A 20,636-nucleotide genomic window follows, 5' to 3' on the forward strand; every position below is an offset into this window, starting at 1 on the left:
CCGGACTTCAATTCGGGCTACCGGACTTGTGCGGAGCGTTTGCCGTTATTTAAAGCACCGTCCGACAATGTTCGCTTGGAGAAGTGGCGCCGAGCCATTCCTAGGGCAGACCGGACGTTAATGCCCACTGACCATGTCTGCGCCAAGCATTTTGCAGAGAACGCGATATCCCGGGCATATTTTTTTTTTTTTAAGTTTCAAGTTTCAATTTTATTTAATACGCACATAGTAATACAAATACAATAAAATCAGAACAGAAGGAGGTCCCATAGTACACGACTGTCGGGGGGACCTCCTAGAACAAATCAAGTGGGGTAAAATTGCAAAGAATGGAAGGCAGTTTATCAATTAGCATAAATAAACAATCTACAAAAAATATTTAGAATGTTATGTGTGAAAAACGGAACAAAAAGTATATACAGCAACAACTTTGTAACATAATGCAAAGAAAATGAGACTTTAAACAAGGATTACTACTGTTTAGGCATGTGAACTACACAGGAAATTAATTAAGTACTCTTTAATGCGGTGATGAAATGAGTGAACAGTAAACGACGCTTTAAGTTCACATGGCAAAGTATTCCAACAGGATATGCCGGCAAATATTGTGGTAAATTTTCCATAATTAGTCCTCACTTTAGGTAGAAGAAGATTATTACGCTGTTGAAACCTAGTAGAATTAGTATTTATAAGCTGATCAGGAAAGCCATCAATATGAGCATGATGATTAATTACCTTGTAGATAATGATGGATAATTTCACAGTGAATAACTGTTGAAGTGGAAGTATGCGCAAGCTATGATAAAGTGGTAAAGAGTGTGTTAGGAATGAACTGAATGACATGAGCCTGATGGCCTGAATCTGAAGGCGCTGAAGTCTTTCAATGTGAGTGAAATATGTATTTCCTCAGCAGGACAAACAGTAGCTAAGGTGACTGTGGATATATGCATAATATAATGAACGTAAGATGTGCGGTTGAAAGTATGCACGTGTTTTGATTATGATATGAATGCCGAAGGAAACCTTATGCATGAGTGATTGGACATGGAGATGAAACTTCAAGTGCTTATCTAAAGTGACCCCAAGGAATCTGAAAGATTCGGAAATATGCAGTGCATGGTTATCAAGTGTTAGTTATGGTGGAATATTTATGATTCTGAGAGGAGAGTGAAATAGCATGAAAGTTGTTTTTTTGGGGGTTCATTTGCAGCATGTTCGATGGAAGAGTGCTGCTTGACGCGGAAAAGAGGCCCTTTTACCCTTTTATTCGTCCTCTCAAAAAAAAGAGGTAAAAAAAAACATAAAAGAAAGAGAGAGGATGCCTGGACCAGCAATGCTTTGCCAGGCTTAACGCCAATTCAAAATAAATGAAAAATAACTAAATGTTTCAAAGAAGAAAAAAAATTAAGCGAAAAACAGAGCATAAAAAAACTCATAAGAAAAAGAAAACAAAAGTCTCGTCATAGTAAGTTAGACGCAGGCAGATAGCCAAAGCACAGCGTGCAGTCCGCGAAATAAATAATAATAATAATAAAAAAAAGAAAACCCAAGTCACTGCAAAGTCATTGTCACCGTAACAGTCAAAGAAAGCACTGAGCGCCGGCCACAAAATAAAGATCACAAAAATAAAAACATAATCAAGACAAAAGAAAAAAAAAACCGAAGTCACAGTCACTCAGACAAGGACACAGTCACAGTCACGCAGTCAATACAGAGTCGCAGTCACACAGTCAAGGACGTAGTCACAGTCACAGTCACACCACGACAAAGCCACCTATGCTCAATAAAGGAGCACGGGGCGCTCCGCTGTGCAAAGCTTGGGGAAGAGAGATTAGAGGAAAGAGAGAAATCAGCGTGAATAATTTGGAATTGTACTACTTATGAGGTGAACCATTTGAAGGAGAAGAGCACAAGCAGCAGGGTTTCGGAGAAGGGAGGGGTAAACAGATGGTGTGATGTCCGATGAGCAAAGAGATTTTAAACGAGAAACTAAAGAAGCAGTAACGGAACAGTCCCGGAAGTAATGACGGATATTTTCACATAACAATCCACAGGAACAAGTTGAAGACGGAGAGAGGCCAAATCTTTTAAAATAGAACGGAAATCTACCATGCCCAGTAAGTAACGTTATTAGAGGATTCCTGTGTAGACGAATAAGGGGAATGTTAAGTGTATCAGGGATCCAGTTGAATAGTTCAGTGCCACCATTATTCTCGCGCCAAAAAATGCTCCATAAAAGAAGTGAAGAATGATGCAAACGGGAACGAACGCAACGGCGTGAAAGGGTAGAAATATATAAACTTCCAAACTGGCCGGCACTACCAGCAGCTTGGTCGGCTAACTCGTTTCCAAAGATTCCAGAATGACCCCGGATATGAAATAAAAGAAATGGGGCTAAAGAAGACAAACGATAGAGATCTTTCTTAATTGCAATAATAGTCGGATTGTAAGAAGTAACTGAAGACAGCGCAGAAAGCAGAGACAGAGAATCAGTGTAAAAATGAACAGGCGTAGAGGGAGGGTTGTGAATAGCATAAACAACAGCAGAATGAAAGGCTACAAGCTCAGCGGCATAGGCGCTAGAGGGTGGTTCTAAAGATAGACGGTGTACATGGACAATATTTTGTGTTGAGCTAAGAACAACAAATGCTGCACCAGCTGAGCGAGGAGTGAAAGACCCATCAGTGTAAATATGCAGGGCACGTTGACAAGAAAAGAATACAGCGTCTTGAGAACTAAGTTGAACAAAAGAAAATTTAAATTTTAATGAGGGATGGTCTGACCAGGGATCAAGTAAAGGTTGAATGTGAGAGGGATCATAAAAAGTATTGCCGTACACTACGGATTGACGTAACGTGAAAAGCATAAACTCTGCGCATAACTGGTCCAGATAGATAGGCAGAGGAAGAACGTTCGCAAGAACATGAAGAGCAGAGGTTCGCGTAGTATGATAGGCACCAGTAAGAGCCAGAAGGGGAATTCGTTGAAGCGATAAAACACGATCTCTTAGCCGAGAAAGGGGGCAATGAAACCACCAAGCTGGGGCTGCATAGGTAATTGTAGGGAGAATAACCTGATGATAAATTTGGCGCATATGAGAAGGAGAAACACGAAAATGGAAATGGAACCAGTTAAGGAGCTTGGTGGTAGATGCAAGAATTTTCGTTTGCAAATAATTAACATGGGGAATAAAGCTTAAGTAAGAGTCAAAGACAACACCTAATAATTTAATACTCGGTTCACACTTGAGACTGTAAGTGTCTAGTCGAATAGTCGGCTTACGCTTATGTAAGGCCGGAGCTCCATTAAAAAACAAAACATAAGAACACTTTTCTGGGTTTAACTGAACGCGGGACGTCGTACACCAGTTTTGGATTAAAGTTAAAACATTTGAGCCCAGCGTTGACAACTCGCGGCTAGTTTTGCCAGGGATGAGTACAATGGTGTCATCTGCATATGCCTGAATGTGGATAGGTGAGGGCACAGGAAGGTTTAGGAGATCATATAGCAAAAGAGGCCCGTGCTTTCCAGGGATGCAGTTCCTTCATTATTTCCGAACTGTCCCAAGTATCTCACGCGGCCAGAGAGACCTAGAAAGCCAACTCGGAAGAGGAAACCTCCTGCGCAAGCATCCAAGCGACGTCGGCCGAAAGTCGACGACAGCGGTGCCATGCAGCCTCTCCAAGCTTCCTTGCCTGCTGTATGCCTGTAGATCCGGAAACAGCCTTGGAGCCAGCGGTTAAGCGGCAGCATCTTGACTCTGACTCTGTCACTCTGATGCCATGACTGGCACTTGATGGTGCTTCAACAAATACACCGCCTCGTGATGCTAAACCAAGTTCGATGCAGGTAAGCTACTCGTTTTATGCGCGCTCGGTTGCTTTCTTTAAATAGTTGTAAACTTTCTATACACAATTTTGTTTCATGCAGATTGACAGCACGATTCAGGACTGCGCTGCAGACAGCACCGTCGCTGCTAGTTCGTCTCATTCCTACAGTTCTATGAATTCAGAAGAATACCTGAAAGAAGGGAACCCGATTGAACGCTTTGCTCAGCTCAGGACACAGAAGAATGCCAGGTAAACTAGCTTTGGCTACTGCAATGACTTCGTGCTTTTTCGGCCGACAGAAAACTATACTCAGCATTATTTTTTCTTAACATCCTGTCATATCTCAGTTTATGGATTACCTGCATCATTGTGAAATGAGCTCTTCCAGCAACCTGCATGGTGAGTGTTGAAGCTGAAATTTTTTTACACTGCAGTTTTCAGGGCTATTTAGCACAGATTGTTGCTGCAAGTTGCTTGCGTATCTCGATATTCGAGCTTTGCTTGTTATACCATCATTAACTTTAATCTTCCTGCGCACTTTTGTCGTCTAGATTTGCAGCCCGGAAGGCGACGGCACAGCAGCCAGTTCCTGTCAACTCAGCAGCATGAACAGGATTCCTGTTGAACCCAGAGGAAACTCAGAACATAGCAAAGACAAAAAACAGCCCAACGCCACACCTTCGCCCACCCTGGGCAGGGAAGAGCCGCTGTCATTTTCACTGCTTTCCAAACATGCATCAAGTATTCAGCTCCCCAGCAAAGCATGGGCAGTGCAAGTGGTCAAGTACTTTGGACTGTATGCTGTGATTTTTTCTGAAGCGGCTTTGCCGTACAATCTGGACTGTAACCACCATGCTTATCTCCGCAAAACAGTGCAGGTAACACCTTCCACTGACGGCTCTATTTCAGTGAGGACATTTGTTCATGGCCGCTCTGTAACTATCGAGAGTGTGAGCAGTGACAGAAGTATGAATTCTATAAATACAGTAGAAAGTGCTCTTCATTGTTTCTATGACATGCATGTGTGCACCGGTGGCCCCTTAAAGAAAAGTTTAATAACATCCATCCAGAGTGTGCATATGTAGATATCTGTGGAATGTGGCGGCACAACAAATGTACGCTGCTTACTGAAGGAACAATCTGCAAGGCTTGTGAACGACTGAAAGATGTGCTCCGTATCCATCATGCCAGGCATAAGAAAAAAAGAAAATTAAGGCATGTTCGTCTCATAGCAAGTCCATCAAAAAAGTGCAGAGTTGAGACGATACGCAAAGCGAGAATTGCCTGTTAGAAATCTAAGGTACGGCTTCTCAACGGGGAAAAAAAAGTTGAAGCAGAACTTGCTAAGTGCCAAGAAAAGCTAAAACATCTAAATGAAGACACTATTGAGCGTCTCCTTAAGGAGGCAATCCTTCCCGAGGCTCAGCAGCTCGTTTTCAAAGATTGTGTGGCAGCCGGAAAGGTTGATTCAAAGAAGGGCCGAAGGTATTCCGACAGCTGGATACAGCTCTGTCTGCTCCTACATATTCGGTCACCTTCAGGATACAAATTTCTGATGGAAAATGAAATCGTAACATTGCCATCAATCAGAACAATACAGAGGGGTTGAAATGCGGGCCAGTTGGTACATTGTAAACGGAGAAAAAACCTGCGGTTGTTGACGCACTTAATCTCGGCATCCCCGGTGCCACCACGGCTTTTTCGGTTGACATTGAGGACCTCTTCTACAGCATTCCCCACGATGAACTCTTTGCAGCCGTGCGTGATCTTATTGATTATTGCAGTCCTGTGAACTTTCAGAACGCATGTGGCATGCCGGTTGATTCTTTTTTGGAGTTGTTATCTTTTTACCTGTCATCTACTGTTGTTGAATTCAAAGGTTCCTTGTTCCTTCAGAAAAATGGAATATGTATTGGTTCTAGCGTTGCCCCAGCGCTTTCCCAGATATTTTTAGCAAAATTTGACAGAACACTTCAAAACTTACTGCATGACAAGCGTGTGTGCAAAGTTTTTAGGTACGTGGACGATTTTTTAGTATTTTTAGACCTTTCACCTAATGACACTCTGCCCGCAGCAGTAGACGATGTTTTGACTGCTTTTAAAGCTTCTTCACGCACTCTTAATTTTACTCATGAACTCCCTAGCAATCATTCTATCAGGTTCCTAGAACTGCAACTAACATTCCTTGACGATGGCCATTTATGCTGGATGTTTTCGCCTAGAAGCAAGAAAGCTTTGTTACCTTTCGGTTCTGCGCACTCTAAGATTGTAAAGAGAGGGATTGCGATGAACTGTTTCCGCAATGCACTGGGAAAAAGCTGTCACCATGCCATCAAAACCAGCCTTGACAATCAGTGCAAAGGTTTGGAAGCCGCGGGGTTCCCTAAACCACTTTTGAAGGCAGTGGCTGAATCGCTGCTTCAGAACCTCAGGAAAGGACGCACGAAGAAGACTGACGTTGGGCCAACTGAACGAAAGAAGTTCGAGGTCATGCCGTACGTGCACAAAGTGAGCCACAACTTGAAAAAAGTGGCGGCCAAGCAGGGAGTGAGCATTGTGTTCTCTGCTCCTTGCAAGCTGTCGGGTCTCTGTTCGCGCATTTCTCGAGGCAGGGAAAGGAACCACGTTTGCACAACGCAGCATGAGAATCGCTTCACGACATGTGTCGCACAGGTGGTGTACAAGTTCCCCCTCACATGCGAGAGAGTTTACATCGGCCAAACTGGCCGGTGTATTAATGACCGGCTTCGTGAGCATCACTCCTCCCTGGGGTCCGGTGGCGGTGCAAACTTGCCTCGCCATTGCAATGAATGTGGCTGTTATCCTTTGTTCGGCAATACCACCATTCTTGGTCGAGGCAAGGGAAAACAGGAGCGGGAAATACTGGAGGCATATCATATCGGTTTGTTAGGCTCTGATTGTATAAGCACAACTTCGGTGCGCCTACTTGAAAAAGAATTTGCTTTTTTAGGTCGTCCACGATAGTTTAGATTTCTTGTCTTTGTCTCTTTTTTGCGCAGTGATTAGTGATGATGCTGTTGCGCATGCTCTGCTGGCCTTCCTCGGACCATGTATTTTCCAATAAACTTCAGTTGTTAGTCCAGTCGTTGTGGTGTGTACACTCTTCTTGTCCGTCGTCTTGTGTGACTGGTTTTTTCTCCGTTTACAGAACAATACGTTGTTACATGGCGACGATCGGCTTCAAGTCTGGCTTTGACAGCAAGTTCTTTGATGCTCTAAAGAAGAAGTTGGCGAAGAAGGACAGTTTTCAACAGCACGGTATGATACTGTTTGACGAAATGCAAGTCCGCAAGTGTAAACGTGTCAATTCAAGTACAATGACATATGTAGGACTGACTTCAGACACAGCAGACTCAGGCGAGCTTACTGACCATGCTCTGGTTTTTATGCTTTGCCCTATTGGTGACAGCTATGCCCAACCAATTGGAGTCTTCGCTGCCAAGGGTGCAACAAAATGCACCGTTCTTGCGCAGTTGCTACTTCAAGCACTTGTGCTGATGGAAGAAGCTGGTGCCAAAATTCATGGCTTTGTTTGTGATGGGGCGTCGACGAATAGAAGTATGTGGAGCACATTAGGTATAAGCGGGAGCCTTCAAGACTGCTGCAACTCCTTTGCCCACCCAAGTGACACTACAAGAAAGGTGTTCGCCTTTTCGGATGTGCCATACTTATTTAAATGTATTAGGAATCGCCTCAAGCAGCAGAGGTACCTGAAGAGGGAAGGCAAATGGATTAGACGGGAAGATTATAGTGCAGTTTATAAGGAGGACCAGGACAAAGCTAGAGGCCTACGGGTGTGTCCAAAGATAACACACAGTCATATATATCCAACTACATGTGAAAACATGCGTGTAAAATTGGCAACGCAAATCTTCAGCCGCTCTATGGCATCGGGCTTTAAATTCTACACAGAACAAGGTGTGCGCCGTCTTAGCGACAGTGAAGCAACTGAGGAATTTACTTTATTTTTGAATGACCTTTTCGATGCACTGAACCGACGTTTTCCGGCTGAAGGCATTACAAGGCAGAATTCAGACCTTGGGGTTATCAGCCGTGGCATACAATGGCTTGACAGCTGGGAGAAGGAACTTGAGCGCGGCTTGATAACAAAAGACATGTTTCTCACTAAGAGTACATCTGAGGGCCTTCGAGTCACATTGAAATCCACAAGAGACCTTTGTAATGTTCTCTTGCAGGATTTGAATTTTAAATATGTTTTAACAAGCAAGATGAACCAAGATCCAATTGAACGCTTCTTTGGAAAGGTAAGACTGGCTGGAAGACAATATGACCACCCCTCAATGCCAACTTTCTTGCAGCTGTATCAGTCATTGTCTATTTACACCCTTCTAAAGCCTCCTAAATTTGACAACTGCAGAATAGTTGAAGGGGAAAAGCCTCTCCTAGATGTGTCAGATTTTAGGGCTCTGATAAGCCCAAACAATGTCAAAGCATCATCAGCTGACATTGTAGATGATGTGAAGCAAAACTGGAGAGCCTAATCTGCGTAGACGACTGGGAATGTGATGACATCATCAGCCAAACAAAAGGAGGAGCAGAAGCTGAAGTTGAAGACTGCATTATCTTTTATTTAGCAGGATTCATGAGCAGAAAAATGAAAAACTTCACCAACTGTCCTACATGCAAATCAGCGTTCAGTTCAGAAAAGAGCAGTACTGCTGAAGCAGCACTGACAAATTCAAAGGACAGAGGAGGCCTTACACATCCAAATATGCATCTTTATAACTTACTGAAACAAACTCAACATTTGTTTGCAGCGTATGCAGACACCCAGACTGTCTACTGGGACACAATTGATGGGGTTCTTGACACCTACACCATTACTTTTCCATGTGATGAGCACAAGGAAGAAACAGTGGCTCAGTTGCTTCACTGCTATGTTCGCATGCGGATGAGGCAGCACTGCAGGCATGTTAACATCAACATGAGAAAGGAGGCTCAAGAAAAAAGAAACTGGCTAAGCTTTGTTCCTCTTAACCGCAATTTTCATTAATATGTTCATACAAGCAAGAGTTTTTGCGACTTTTGCTGTTTACGTTAGGTGGAAAACTGCTGTTACCGCGCAGAGACACTGTGTATATCTTGAACATTTAACCCAGTTGCTGAAGTTTTTGTTTGCACTGGGCATATGGTGTGTAATAAAGTTCTGAAAAATTTCGTTCTGTTTTTTAATTGTGGGTGTACATGACAGATGCTGATTGCCTTATATTTTTCACCTCATTGCGAGTTCCGAAAGCGTACTTAACTGAACGCTGACCCCTGCACACTTGAGTCCTTAAAGATCCATTTAGTGTAAAGTGAAAAGGAGCTCATTGAAAATTATACCCGTTCTATGATAATTTGCATCCGAATAAAAATGCCGTTTTCTCAAGCTTTCATGTTGGGTTATGGTCCATGATCCGACTCGCCCTTTCGTCCCGCCTGATACATTTACCGCGCCAGACTGTTTTTACCTAATACGCAGCCTTTTCACAACTTGAGTCGTAAATAGCTGTGCTATACTAGTGCGCTGCGTCTTGAAAATTAGCCCACTCAACGAAACAATGTTTGAATGGTCTTCATATAGAGTGAATAAGAAACGATAAGCGTGAAGCAAAAAAATTCCGGTGCAATAATTTTCCGCCATTGTGAGCGGAAAAGGGCACGAGGACCCCCACTTACATTTATTATGCTTAGATCTATGATTAGGTCGAATGAAACATGAATTGAGCGAGGAAGCGAAACGTAAATGGGCTTCGAGTGCTGCTCGACCGAGTCCATATCATTAACTTCTTTACGCAAGATAACTTCATACAAACGAAGGTTTAAGACTAGCACACTACTACTCATTTGAATTTCAAGCAACGAATTTCCTCAGCGCTTTGAATTCAATTCACGCCACCAAAGCGAAATTCGAGCTTGGGTAGCGGAACCTCAAGGCGCCAGCACCGCTCAGCTGGGCTCGCTGACGTCGGCGCCATCTGTCGGCTTGCAGCCGAACTGCAAGACCCGCCCCGCCGCGGCCGAACATAATCTGGACGCTCCGGCGGGCGCAGTGTCAACACCTCAGTATATTCTTGCACCGTGCTCGGCGCATATCTGCTAGTGCGCCGAGGCACAGCCCCGGGACAAGACAAAATTACAGTCGGACTTCTGGCCAACCTCGGCACGGAGGCTCTGCAGCAACTCACGGATTACAAAAACGAATGTTTGCGTACTGGCACTATTCCAAAAGCATGGAAAACACCCAATATATACTTCATCCCCAAACCCGGCAAGAAAATCAGCATCGAAAACCTGCGCCCCATATCCCTCACGTCGTGCGCAGGCAAACTCATGCAAAAGGCAGTCAACGCGCGTCTCTCCAATTATCTTGAGGACAATGAGCTACTGCCACACACGATGTTTGAATTCAGGGCAAACTTGTCCACCCATGATGTGCTTCTGCAACTCAAACGCGAAGTCATTGATCCCGCACTCAGAAACAGTGACCGAGCGCTTCTAACTCTCGACCTCAAAGGAGCGTTGTACATCGTCAATCACTCCACGATCCTAAACAACCTCCACAGCACGAACTGCGGCCAGCGAGTTTACTCATACATCTGCCATTTCCTTATGGACAGAACCGTAAACATCAGCACCATCACAAAACAAACAACGCAAGTGAAGATGGGCACGAGAGGCACTCCGCAAGGGGCAGTACTATCCCCAATTCTCTTCAACATTGCACTCCTAAATCTCCCACCCATTCTCAATCAGGTACAGGGCATACGCCACGCCCTGTACGCTGATGATATAACCATCTGGACAACCACGGTAAGTATGGGAATTGTTGAAGAACAACTACAAACAGCGGCAGCAATAGTTCAAAATTATGCACGGGCGTGTGGTCTAACCTGCTCTCCCCAAAAGTCGTAACTCATAGTCTTCCGTCAACGCAATAATCAGGGCACCATCAACATCCGCAGTGACAACTCGTCCATCAAGGAAGTTCAGACCCTCAAAATACTAGGTCTGTACATAAATAACAACGGCAAAAACCTCCTCACCCTCCAGAAACTACGGCTCGTGAGCGAGCAAGTCACCATGATGAGCGCCAGGATAACAACGCGGAAATCAGGGATGCGAGAAGAAGATACCCTGTGACTGGTGCAGGCTTTCGTCGTAAGCCGCGTCGTCTACGCAGTACCCTCCCTCCGCCTCAAGAAGCATGACATCAGGAATCTATACGTCATAATCAGAACAGCCTACAGGAAGGCACTGGGCCTTCCTCTTGCGATATCGACGAACCGGCTCTTACGACTGGGAGTGCATAACACGATAGAGGAGCTAATAGAGGCACATGTCACCGCGCAGGTTGTACGGCTTTCTACTAGTCGGACTGGCCGACAAGTCCTCAATGATTTAAACATCAATTGCCCCCGACAGCTAGACTCTAAAAACGACATTCCAGCATCATGGAGAGGACAATTCAAGGCAGCTCCACTACCCAGGAATATGCACCCCGATTTCCACCAGTCAAGACGACAAGCACGAGCCGAAGGTATGAAAGGGCACTACGGCGAGCGCGACGGCGTGTTCTATGTTGATGCTGCGGGTCCCGAGCAGGGAATGACGGCCGTCGCGGTAGTGCACCAAAACAAAACAATGGACGGACTAGTACTGGCTAGCCAGGACATACTGGCTGCAGAAGAAGTAATGATTGCTTTAGCTGCAACACACACTAGCTCAGAATATATTCTTACAGATTCACAAACTGCGTATCGCAATTACTTCAGGGGCAGGATCGCACCATGAGCATCTAAAATCCTGGAAGACAGCTACACCCATGGCTACCAACCCACACACAAAAATTTAATATGGGTACCAGATCACCAGGGCATCCCAGGGAACGACAGCGCACATGCCTCAGCCCGAGCATTTCTCCCCCGGGCACCGATTGCGGACGCCGTGGAACCTCCTACCCCACTACTAACTTACAACGACATACTTCAGCACTTAAGATTATCCCGTCGGGTCTACCCTACGCCGGCTAAGACACTGGACAAAGGGGAGGAACTATACCTCCGAAAGATACAGACCAACACTTACAACAACGCACGAAGACTACACGCAATAGACCCGGAGTCATTTGACTCACACTGTAAATTCCGCGGGGAGAAGGCGGACCTGTACCGTATGGTATGGGCCTGCCAACGAAATCAGGCGGTCACTGTCAATAACCAGCCAACGCAGGAGGGGTGGGAGGCAGCTCTGACCAGCTCGGACGAAACAAGTCAAAAAGAACTCATCGAAAGAGCGCGGACAGCAGCCTACGCCAACGGGGCTCCGGAATGAGAGCTCCACCCGCCGCTTCAACCTCCTAAAAAGTTTCATTAAAATATTTTCACCACCACCACACGTGGCTACCGGCCGCCGCTGCGCGACGACTCAAAGCGCCTTCGGTATTTTTTTTTTCGATTTTGTTTTTGATGTTGTTGCGACTGAGAGAAAGAGAACAATCTACAGAAGGTATGACGTCACAGCGGCAGTAGCGCCACAGGTGCGCAGCGCGGCAAACACACCCCGTAACTGCAGCCGGGCTCTCTGAAGAAGCGAGTTGGTCGCCCATATTCACTCCGCTAAAGGTCAAACGTAATTGTGGCCGGGTCACGCGAAGGTTTGAAAGGGCGAGTAGTATTGCTTTCCCAATAAAATTCAGGTCGGCACTTTGTTGTCCTAAAGAGTTGTGGGGCGAAACCCTTAAGCGCGGTGCCGCTGCTCGTGTGACTGATGTGTGGTTAAGATGTTAAGCTTCGCCTCTGAGTGTGGAACGCGACCGCGTCTTGCAACGCTGCCAGGTATCCTGAGAACGCCACCGCCAGTTCGGCTTTACGAATTGCTCGTCGCTAAATTGGTTTGTGAAGAAATAAATGTATCTGTCTCGCATATCTCGGTGGACACATGAACCTCACCGTAACGGGGAGGAAGATGGGAGTGAGCGAAGAGACCGTATTCACTAGACGCCGCTTTGTTCATTCCAAACCAACAAGCTGTCATGGGAGCGGTTAGCGTGTTCGTCTCGCGCTCCGGAGACCTTGGTTCGATTCCCCAACAGGAACAATTTTCTACTCGGTTCTATTAATTTATCTGGTCTGACTGGAATGGTTATTTATCCTAACTGGTCAATTAACTAAACTGAGTCCCACTTCCTTGGAGCATTAATACACCATCCCTTTAATTGGTTGCATCTTTAATAGCCAAAGTACAATTGGCCCCGTCTGAAATTCGCGCACTGTGACGTCATGACCATTTCGACCAATTGAAAAACGTGACATTTCTATCTACAACTGCTGCTTAGAACGGCGAGGCATAAAAGGCTTCCGCCTTAAAACGCGCCGGTGTGCTCTGCGATGTCAGTGCACGTTAAAGATCCCCATGTGGTCGAAATTATTCCAGTGACCTCCACTACGACACCTCCGCTCTTTCTTCTTTCACTTCCACCTACCTCACTTGTCTTACGGCGCGGTTCAGGTGTCCACGAGATCTGTGAGAGAGATACTACGCCAATTCGTTCCCTCAAAAAAAAAACAATTTACCAATTTTATCAATGAGGCCGAGTTTATCGATGCAGCCTGTCATGAGACCTCGCCGACGCACCATAAAAAGATGAAGATGAATACGCCTTCATGGGACCATGGAGCGCAACCGATTTCGACCCATCGCAGTATTACGACCCTCAGCTGAATATTGTCGTAGGACTTCAGCTGAACGGAAGGAATTAATATGGGTACCAGGTCACCAGGGAGTTGAAGGAAGCGAGCGCGCACACGCTTCGGCCCGAGCTTTTCTTCCCCGGCATCCTTCTACGTCCTCCCTTCCTGATTCTGGCTCCCCCTCTCCGCTAACGACATATTCAGAAATATTGCAACATTTGCGCTTTGAAAGGCATACACTCCCGAGGCCCGCTAAGGGCCTCACTAAATCAGAGGAATGTCACCTTCGCAGGCTACCAACTATGTCTTTCAATAACCCAGCTACGCTTAACGCCATTGAGCCCGAGTCCTTTTCGGCACAGTGCAAATTTTGTGGCCAGAAGAAAAACTTGTACCACATGGTATGGGCTTGTCAGAAAAATGACAGCATTGACATCATAAATCAGCCAACACGGGAGGGCTGGGAGGCGGCCCTGTCCAGCTCGGACCTCGAGGAACAACGAGCCTTCACGCCAGAGCACGGCCAGCGGCTTTCACCAACGGCGTCCCGGACTAGGGACTCGATCAGCCTTCCCTTCAACGAAGGCACTGTGCCTTTAATAAACGTTTTTCATCATCATCATCATTCACTATAAAGAAGGCAAAACAGCCCCTCCGCCCGATGTGTGCCGGCGCCAATACCTATAGTTCGTAAACAAAGATGTTCTCGCTAAGAGTAATAATAATAATAATTATTGAGGAAAGGAAGATAGCGCAGTATCTGTCTCAACATCTCAAGTGTATAATTGAACAGCGCCGTAAGGTGGGAGTAAAAGAGGAAAAAGATGAAGAGGATTCTCGTTAAGAACTATTGCCCCACAAAGACCACGTACCTTCTCGTCGTTCCCAACTGTCTTTGCCCAGAAAATACGCAGGCCTCCAACGACGACCCGACCGCTAGGCAATACTTGTTTATCTGCGAGTAGTAACTCCAACTAAAGTACTACCTGACACCACTATCAACCGATGCCGCACATTAAGTAGAATGCGTGTTGAAGTTTTTGAGCGACTAAGAATAGCACCTACTAAGACAGCAGGAGCTCTCATGTTAATCCCATGACCAACAAAGTCATTGAAAAGATCGGCATAGAGATCATTGACCTCCTTACGACGTCGTCCTTCAAAACCATACGGCGATGAACAGAACACCGTATGGGTAGATGCTGCATGTGACCAGCACGGAGCCACAGCGGTTGCGTATACTCCGCGTATCGCTCCAATTACAACCGAATTACACCAGGGAACTAACCCAGAGTAAACAGAATAAATAGCTATAGCGCTTGCGCTCGGCAACTCTACTGCAACCTTTATACTTAGTCTACCGAAAACTGTAATGCTAAGTTATGCTAGGGGCAAAGTCTACCCTGCTACCTAACAAATAGTGACCCAGAACCACCCTCCTCCTGCAGCACTGAGCTCATCTGGGTGCCCGCGCACTCTGGAAACCCAGGCATTGAGGCCGCCGAATCTTTAGCCCGAGGGTCTAGAAATCGCGCACAGGCGGACCTCATGGGGAGTTTCTCAAAGGAGCGCGCGTCCACCTGAGCTGAACTCATTGCGAATGCTCATGCCTAAAGGCAATTATACCCCCCCCCCTTGCCCCGAGTCCTCCCTCACTACAAGGGAGCAACACCTAAGGCCCCGTCTGCAATCGCGGACCATCTCTACCCCCTATCTACTCTCCCAATACCGAACCATCCCACCTTCCTACCCTCTGTCCAATGCACAGAAGGAAAACCTGACCCAATATCCTCCTTGCCTGTCCGGCTTCACCTTCACCCGGCGGGCAGGCACCACTCCAAACATGGGAGGACTGGGAGACCTCACTACGCTCCCTGGACTCATCAAGACAAAACATCGTCGCCGGCCGCGCTGCCAGCGTCATGGAGAATACACAACTAACAAGACTTCAGTGCAATCTTGGAGACAAACGGGTATCTCCAATATTGTTGATAGATCAAACAATATTTGCACTTAGAGCATGCAGGGGAGAAAAACGGCGAAGCATATCTTCATTGACTGTCTTAGGTCAAAAAAGTGAACAAGAGAAGAGGTGCCTCAGGGAGCTTCACCAACGTTGCGACAAGAAATTGGTCCGGAGGACGCGTTCATGAAGACAAGGAGGCGCCGTGCCAAGCTCAATGACATGAAACAATGCCGTCGCGTAAACGACTTATTTCGCTTTGTCTTAAAAACGAAGGCCACATATCGAACACTGCATTTATGGTGTCTGACAGCTCATATATAATAAGTGTAGTTGTCCGAGATGATCTAAAACCGTTTTTTTTTTCTGACCATTCAAGCGATATTTTGACCCGAAGTGGTATTCTCCTTTGACCCATCATTACGTCAAGAATTGCAAAACGCAAAGCTTTGCTTAAACCTTCATGGGTATCGAAAATTATGTTGACTGGCGAATAGCACAACGACCTGAGCAAAGAGTCAACGCACGGAGTTCCCTTGAAGGTGAAAAATCAGGTCATATAAACCACAGAAGAAAAAAGGACGCTTCAGCAGTTTTCACCTGGCGGGGCACCTAGCTTCAAGTTCTTAATGAAGTCACACGTGAAGTGCTGGCAGAGGCGCCTCGTTCGGTCGGAGCTTGGTAAGACCTCCAAGTAGCGGCAAGAACTGGGCAAGGCGTTACGCACGCGCACCGCGACGCGCTCCGTCGTGTGGGGGCTGCTCACAGCGAGCCACTGCAAGCGGGGAGCCATGCTTATAAGTCTGTAAAGGGGCTTCTTTCCCACATACGTGTTCCTCAGGCATAGATGTGTTAGACCCAGCCTTAGGGTTCCATTTGTTCCCATGTAGATTGATTTGAATGCTTTGCCGGTGAATGCCGTGTGTCCCAAGAACAAAACACGCAGGCTCTGACCGTGCAAGAGCACCATCTCGGCACCCGTGTCCCTCACGTGCGTGCGCTCAATATCGAAGACAACGAGGTTGGCGATCACGGGCTGTACGTCGGTCAGGCGTTGGTCGTTGAACAGGTAGCAGGCTTCGAAGCTAAGGGCGCGAAGCGACGAGAACAGCTCCAGCTTGGCTAGCCCGATGGCAGGCGCGAATTCGCATTCGGCGAGGTCCAGCAGCCGGAGGTCGCGTGGGTATGGCCGGCCGTCTTCGACGGTGAAGAACTGCTCCGGACTGAACCACGACTGGCGCAGTGAGAGATGAGTGAGCGTCGGTGGCAGGTCGCACACTGTGACGTTGTTCTCTCGAAGGTGACGGGCGAGGAAGGCGTGAGTCATGTGCAAGACCTGCGAACAAGTGAGGACACTTGTAGAACCTTTTAGTACGCTACCACTTGTAGTGGGAATTCCCCGTATTTATCCGTTGCGTGTTTATCAAGAAGTTGACGTTTCAGTCTGTTGGAAACAACAACAGCGCTGTATGGGATGGCTAGAGATGGGAAACTTTCTTATATCGCATTATCCATTCAATCCAGACGTCAGCGTCAATTCCTCCCATATTGGCTGACAGGAAGCCAACTGGAGCGTCATATTGTTGCTATGCCAACGGTCTCTAGCATGAAAAAACCTCGTCACCAAGCAGGTGTTAAACCACCAACAGTGGTAACAAAGCAGCATCGTTTTTCTATGCCTAAAACGATTCGGCTACCGCGCAGCCTTTCCCGCATTCACGTCCAGAATTTCACGTTCACGTCCAGAATTTAATTTTCTAAACATCAAACCCCGTTCAGTCACGAAGTGCGCTTAAATAGCTGAAATCTAATTTAACTGGAGCTTCGGATCCCAGGGCTAACTGCCGCTTTCATGCTTGGTGTCCGTAACTTCATCTACTTTGTCGTCCAGAGTGGGCCCAGATCCTAGAGCAGCTCATCCATGTTTTGTAATTTGGTGTTATCGATGAGGGAAGGCATCCGGATAAAAACGACTGAGCATTCGTTTTTCTTCATTTAAAACTTTGACGACCTGCTAACTGAAGATCACAAGAATTGCTGGCGTTAAAGAAGCGCTATTTTTATTACAGAATGTACGTGTTTCTTCCACATCGACTACTCCGGTCCCATAGCGCTCGTATAAGACTTTGGGCTCGGGTTTGAACGAGGGGACCATTCGTTAAGCGTAGCAATCATGAAACGCTCACCCTGAGTGAGGGGCAGTGATCGGCCAGGTAGGCGAAGAACGCTCGCGGAAAGTCTCTCTCCTCATCCTCGGCGGTGGATGTGTCCATGGAACGGGTTATGTGCAGTTCCACGATGTTCTTGTCGACGTGGGCCTCGAGAAGGCTGTGCACCTGTCGAGCCTTGAGCGGAAACGACGTCACGCGTAGCACGCGCCTCAGCGAGAAGTCGCGTGCCACACGCCACCATCGGCCACATACCCTGGAATGAAGAGGCGTGCGCTAGTGTTGTCGCGTTGTTTTATTTGACATATATATATATAAGCGGTAACGTATACGTGAGCTCTAGCAGAGGCAAGGCTCATTAATTCCGATGTTCATGAGCCGTTTATTCACCGTCGTAGAGCCAGAATGTATTGAAGATAAGAGTGATCTGACCTCTAGAGCATTCAGACAAGGTGTACATGAAGGATTCCGGCAGGGTGATTTTCATCACCGCTCTGAACTGAAGAGGGTACAAATAAAGACGTGGCAATGGAGGCATAATATTCTCTTGCCGCTTACTGATGGCCTCGTTGCTAGCGGAATTTTCCACGTTCTGAACGTTTGTGGAATACATTGCCTGAGTATGATTCCTGCTACACCAACCTTACACCTCCGTCGACATATGGAGAGAACCATTTGTCGCTACTACCACGCCATGGTCTTCGCTATGGTGATTATTCGGATTTCTGCCACTCTACAGGGGAATACATAGTACGTGCGGATGAGAGGCCCCGGACTGGCACCAATACGAAAAATTACATCTTGCACATCAATTTCATATCCTCCACTTAGATCTGGGACGCGACTGGTGACTGGCTAGCAGCTGCGCCCGTCCAAACCGAAACTCCTGACTGATCGCTAGTCACTTATCTTCTGCACCTTTAGCAGATCAGCTTGTTAGAAAATCCTGACTGATCGGTAGTTGCCCGCCTTATGCACCTTTTTGCAGATTAGTTTGGTGCATGTCAGTTCCCTCAGGAAGACCAGCTTCCTCGTCACTGCAAGGCAACCCTGGCGTGTATATACCACTGAGGTGCAGAGGAAGGTCCCATAACGCGCACGCAAGCTTCAAAAGAGTATGAGACTCAGGAATGTGGAATTTCATACAGATGGATGTTGGGCCGTGAGCTGCTGTGCCGCACCTTTGTTTCAACATATGACGCAACGTTTATCTGCCACTATTCCGAACACACGTCTGCTGCTGGCTTTTCGGCAATAACCGCGAGGAGACGATAAGCCGGCAACTGGGCCTGCAGGAGATCTTTAGATCTATGTGATCTTATTTGTTTAGGAATCTTCGCACTTTCCTCAGTGCTAAAGTGCTGAGATGCTACAAAGACGGTGGGACGCATCATATCTACGCAGGGCGCGGGTTTATTTCATGTGCTGAAGCTTAATGGGTAATCCAAGATAAAACAGGCTCCTAACTGTTATTAGCTCACACTAATTATAGAAGAGTGTGATGAGAGGCTAGTTGGTAAGGCATTCTGTAGACATAAAACTACGCAGGAGACAGGACACAGAAAAGATGCAGAAAGGATGAGCGTAGACTAACAACTAATTTATTGAAGGAAACGACCTTCCTTCACGAGCAACGCATGCGCAAGCAAACTTGACGCCAAAAGCAAAAGTACACAATCTAATCAACCCAAAAAGTCAAGTTCCTTCTGATACAGGTGAATTGATGCCTCGCTAACATATTTTCCCTACCATATCTAGCAATTTGCCACGCTTCCAGAATCTCGCTTTCAAATCAATGACAAGAAGAAAAAAGTATTTTATACGCCGCTTTTCAAGCAAACGAAGATTACAGGCTGCGCGATGGACAGGAGGTACGCGAGATTTTCGAAGCCTGGCAAATTGCTAGTTACGGTGCGGAAAAATGCGTTAGTGAGGCATAAAATCACCTGTATCCGAAAGAACTTGACCTTTTGGGTTGATAAGTTGGGTACTTTTGCTTTTGGCGTTACGTTTGGTTGCGCATTCGTAGCTCTTGAAGGAATGTCGTTTCGTTCAATAAATCAGTTGTTATTCTACGATCGTCCTGTCTGCATCTTTTCTGTGTATTCTCTCCTGCGTAGTTTTATGTCTTCAGAATCACACTAAGTACACTATCGTTATAAACTAGAAAGAAGCGTTGAATAGCGCTTGATGCCACATTTAATAAAGTGGAGAGAGAAATACGTGCTCAGCGATGTAGTGCCACGCCGGCATCTTTCGGCTAACATGCTTCGTCCAAGCTCCGAAGCAACGACTGGAAGGTGATGCACTGCGTAGCAGTGATGGCCGACTTACCCCGCGCAGGCGCATACATCGTCGAACGACGTCAGGTGCCCGAACACCTCCAAGAGAAGGCTCTCCGGCAGATCTTCGATCTCCATGGCCGGCACTTCTTCCTTCTTCTTCTTCTTGTACTCAGTAACTTCTTCCTTCGAACGTGCACGTGGCGCTTTTCTTCCACTTAGAGCGGCTGCCGTCATAGAAAAATTCAGGGCACTTTGTCTAAAGGGCGTAGAGGCGGAAGCGTTTCCGCACAAAGATCCGCCTGTATCAGTGGAACTCGACAGCGTGTTGTTGCGCTGCCAGGCAGTCTACGGAACGCTGCCACCCGTTCGGCGCAAATACCTCCACGATATGGTGCGCGTCTGGCGCGGAAAGAAGAACGCGGCGGCGGCATCGAGAAACGCTGGTGCTGGTGCCGCCCAGCAACAGGCGCCGGCTAGCTCTGCGCATGCGCGGGGCGGGAGTGCCCTGAACGCAGCCGCGAAGCGCTCCAAGCGACTCCGGTGGCGGCCGCAGAACACGCTGCGCATCGACAAAAAAACATCGTCGTGGTGCCCAAACCGCAAAACACGGTCGACCTCAAGGCAACTTTTGGTCCTGGACAAGCCGGCGCTGCAATCCGCAGCATCATCGGGGA

The 20,636-nt window shown here is 46.9% G+C and overlaps 1 protein-coding gene and 1 pseudogene across 1 annotated transcript; one reads left to right on the plus strand and one right to left on the minus strand.

Moving 5' to 3' along the window:
- The window catches only part of LOC149366839 (uncharacterized), a 33,417-nt pseudogene that overhangs the window by 7,256 nt on the left and 5,525 nt on the right, over positions 1-20,636 (plus strand).
- Positions 15,267-20,616, minus strand: LOC149366840 (uncharacterized). Its single transcript, XM_089552648.1, has 3 exons — positions 20,012-20,616; positions 17,696-17,933; positions 15,267-16,845 (listed from the first exon to the last, which is right to left on the minus strand). The coding sequence occupies exons 1-3, from the start codon at positions 20,194-20,196 to the stop codon at positions 16,096-16,098; spliced, it is 1,173 nt and encodes a 390-aa protein (XP_089408774.1). The 5' UTR covers positions 20,197-20,616; the 3' UTR covers positions 15,267-16,095.

This window comes from Amblyomma mixtum, chromosome 1 (assembly GCF_055824585.1).
Source record: "Amblyomma mixtum isolate Tamu chromosome 1, ASM5582458v1, whole genome shotgun sequence".
Lineage (NCBI taxonomy): Eukaryota > Metazoa > Arthropoda > Arachnida > Ixodida > Ixodidae > Amblyomma > Amblyomma mixtum.

Excerpts from the sequence above, each read along its gene's own strand:
- LOC149366840 (XM_089552648.1), bottom strand. The coding sequence starts at position 20,196 with ATGACGGCAGCCGCTCTAAGTGGAAGAAAAGCGCCACGTGCACGTTCG. Across the intron at positions 17,934-20,011 it reads GATGTATGCGCCTGCGCGGG|GGTATGTGGCCGATGGTGGC; the intron begins GTAAGTCGGCCA and ends TCTTCATTCCAG. Across the intron at positions 16,846-17,695 it reads ATCACTGCCCCTCACTCAGG|GTCTTGCACATGACTCACGC; the intron begins GTGAGCGTTTCA and ends ACTTGTTCGCAG.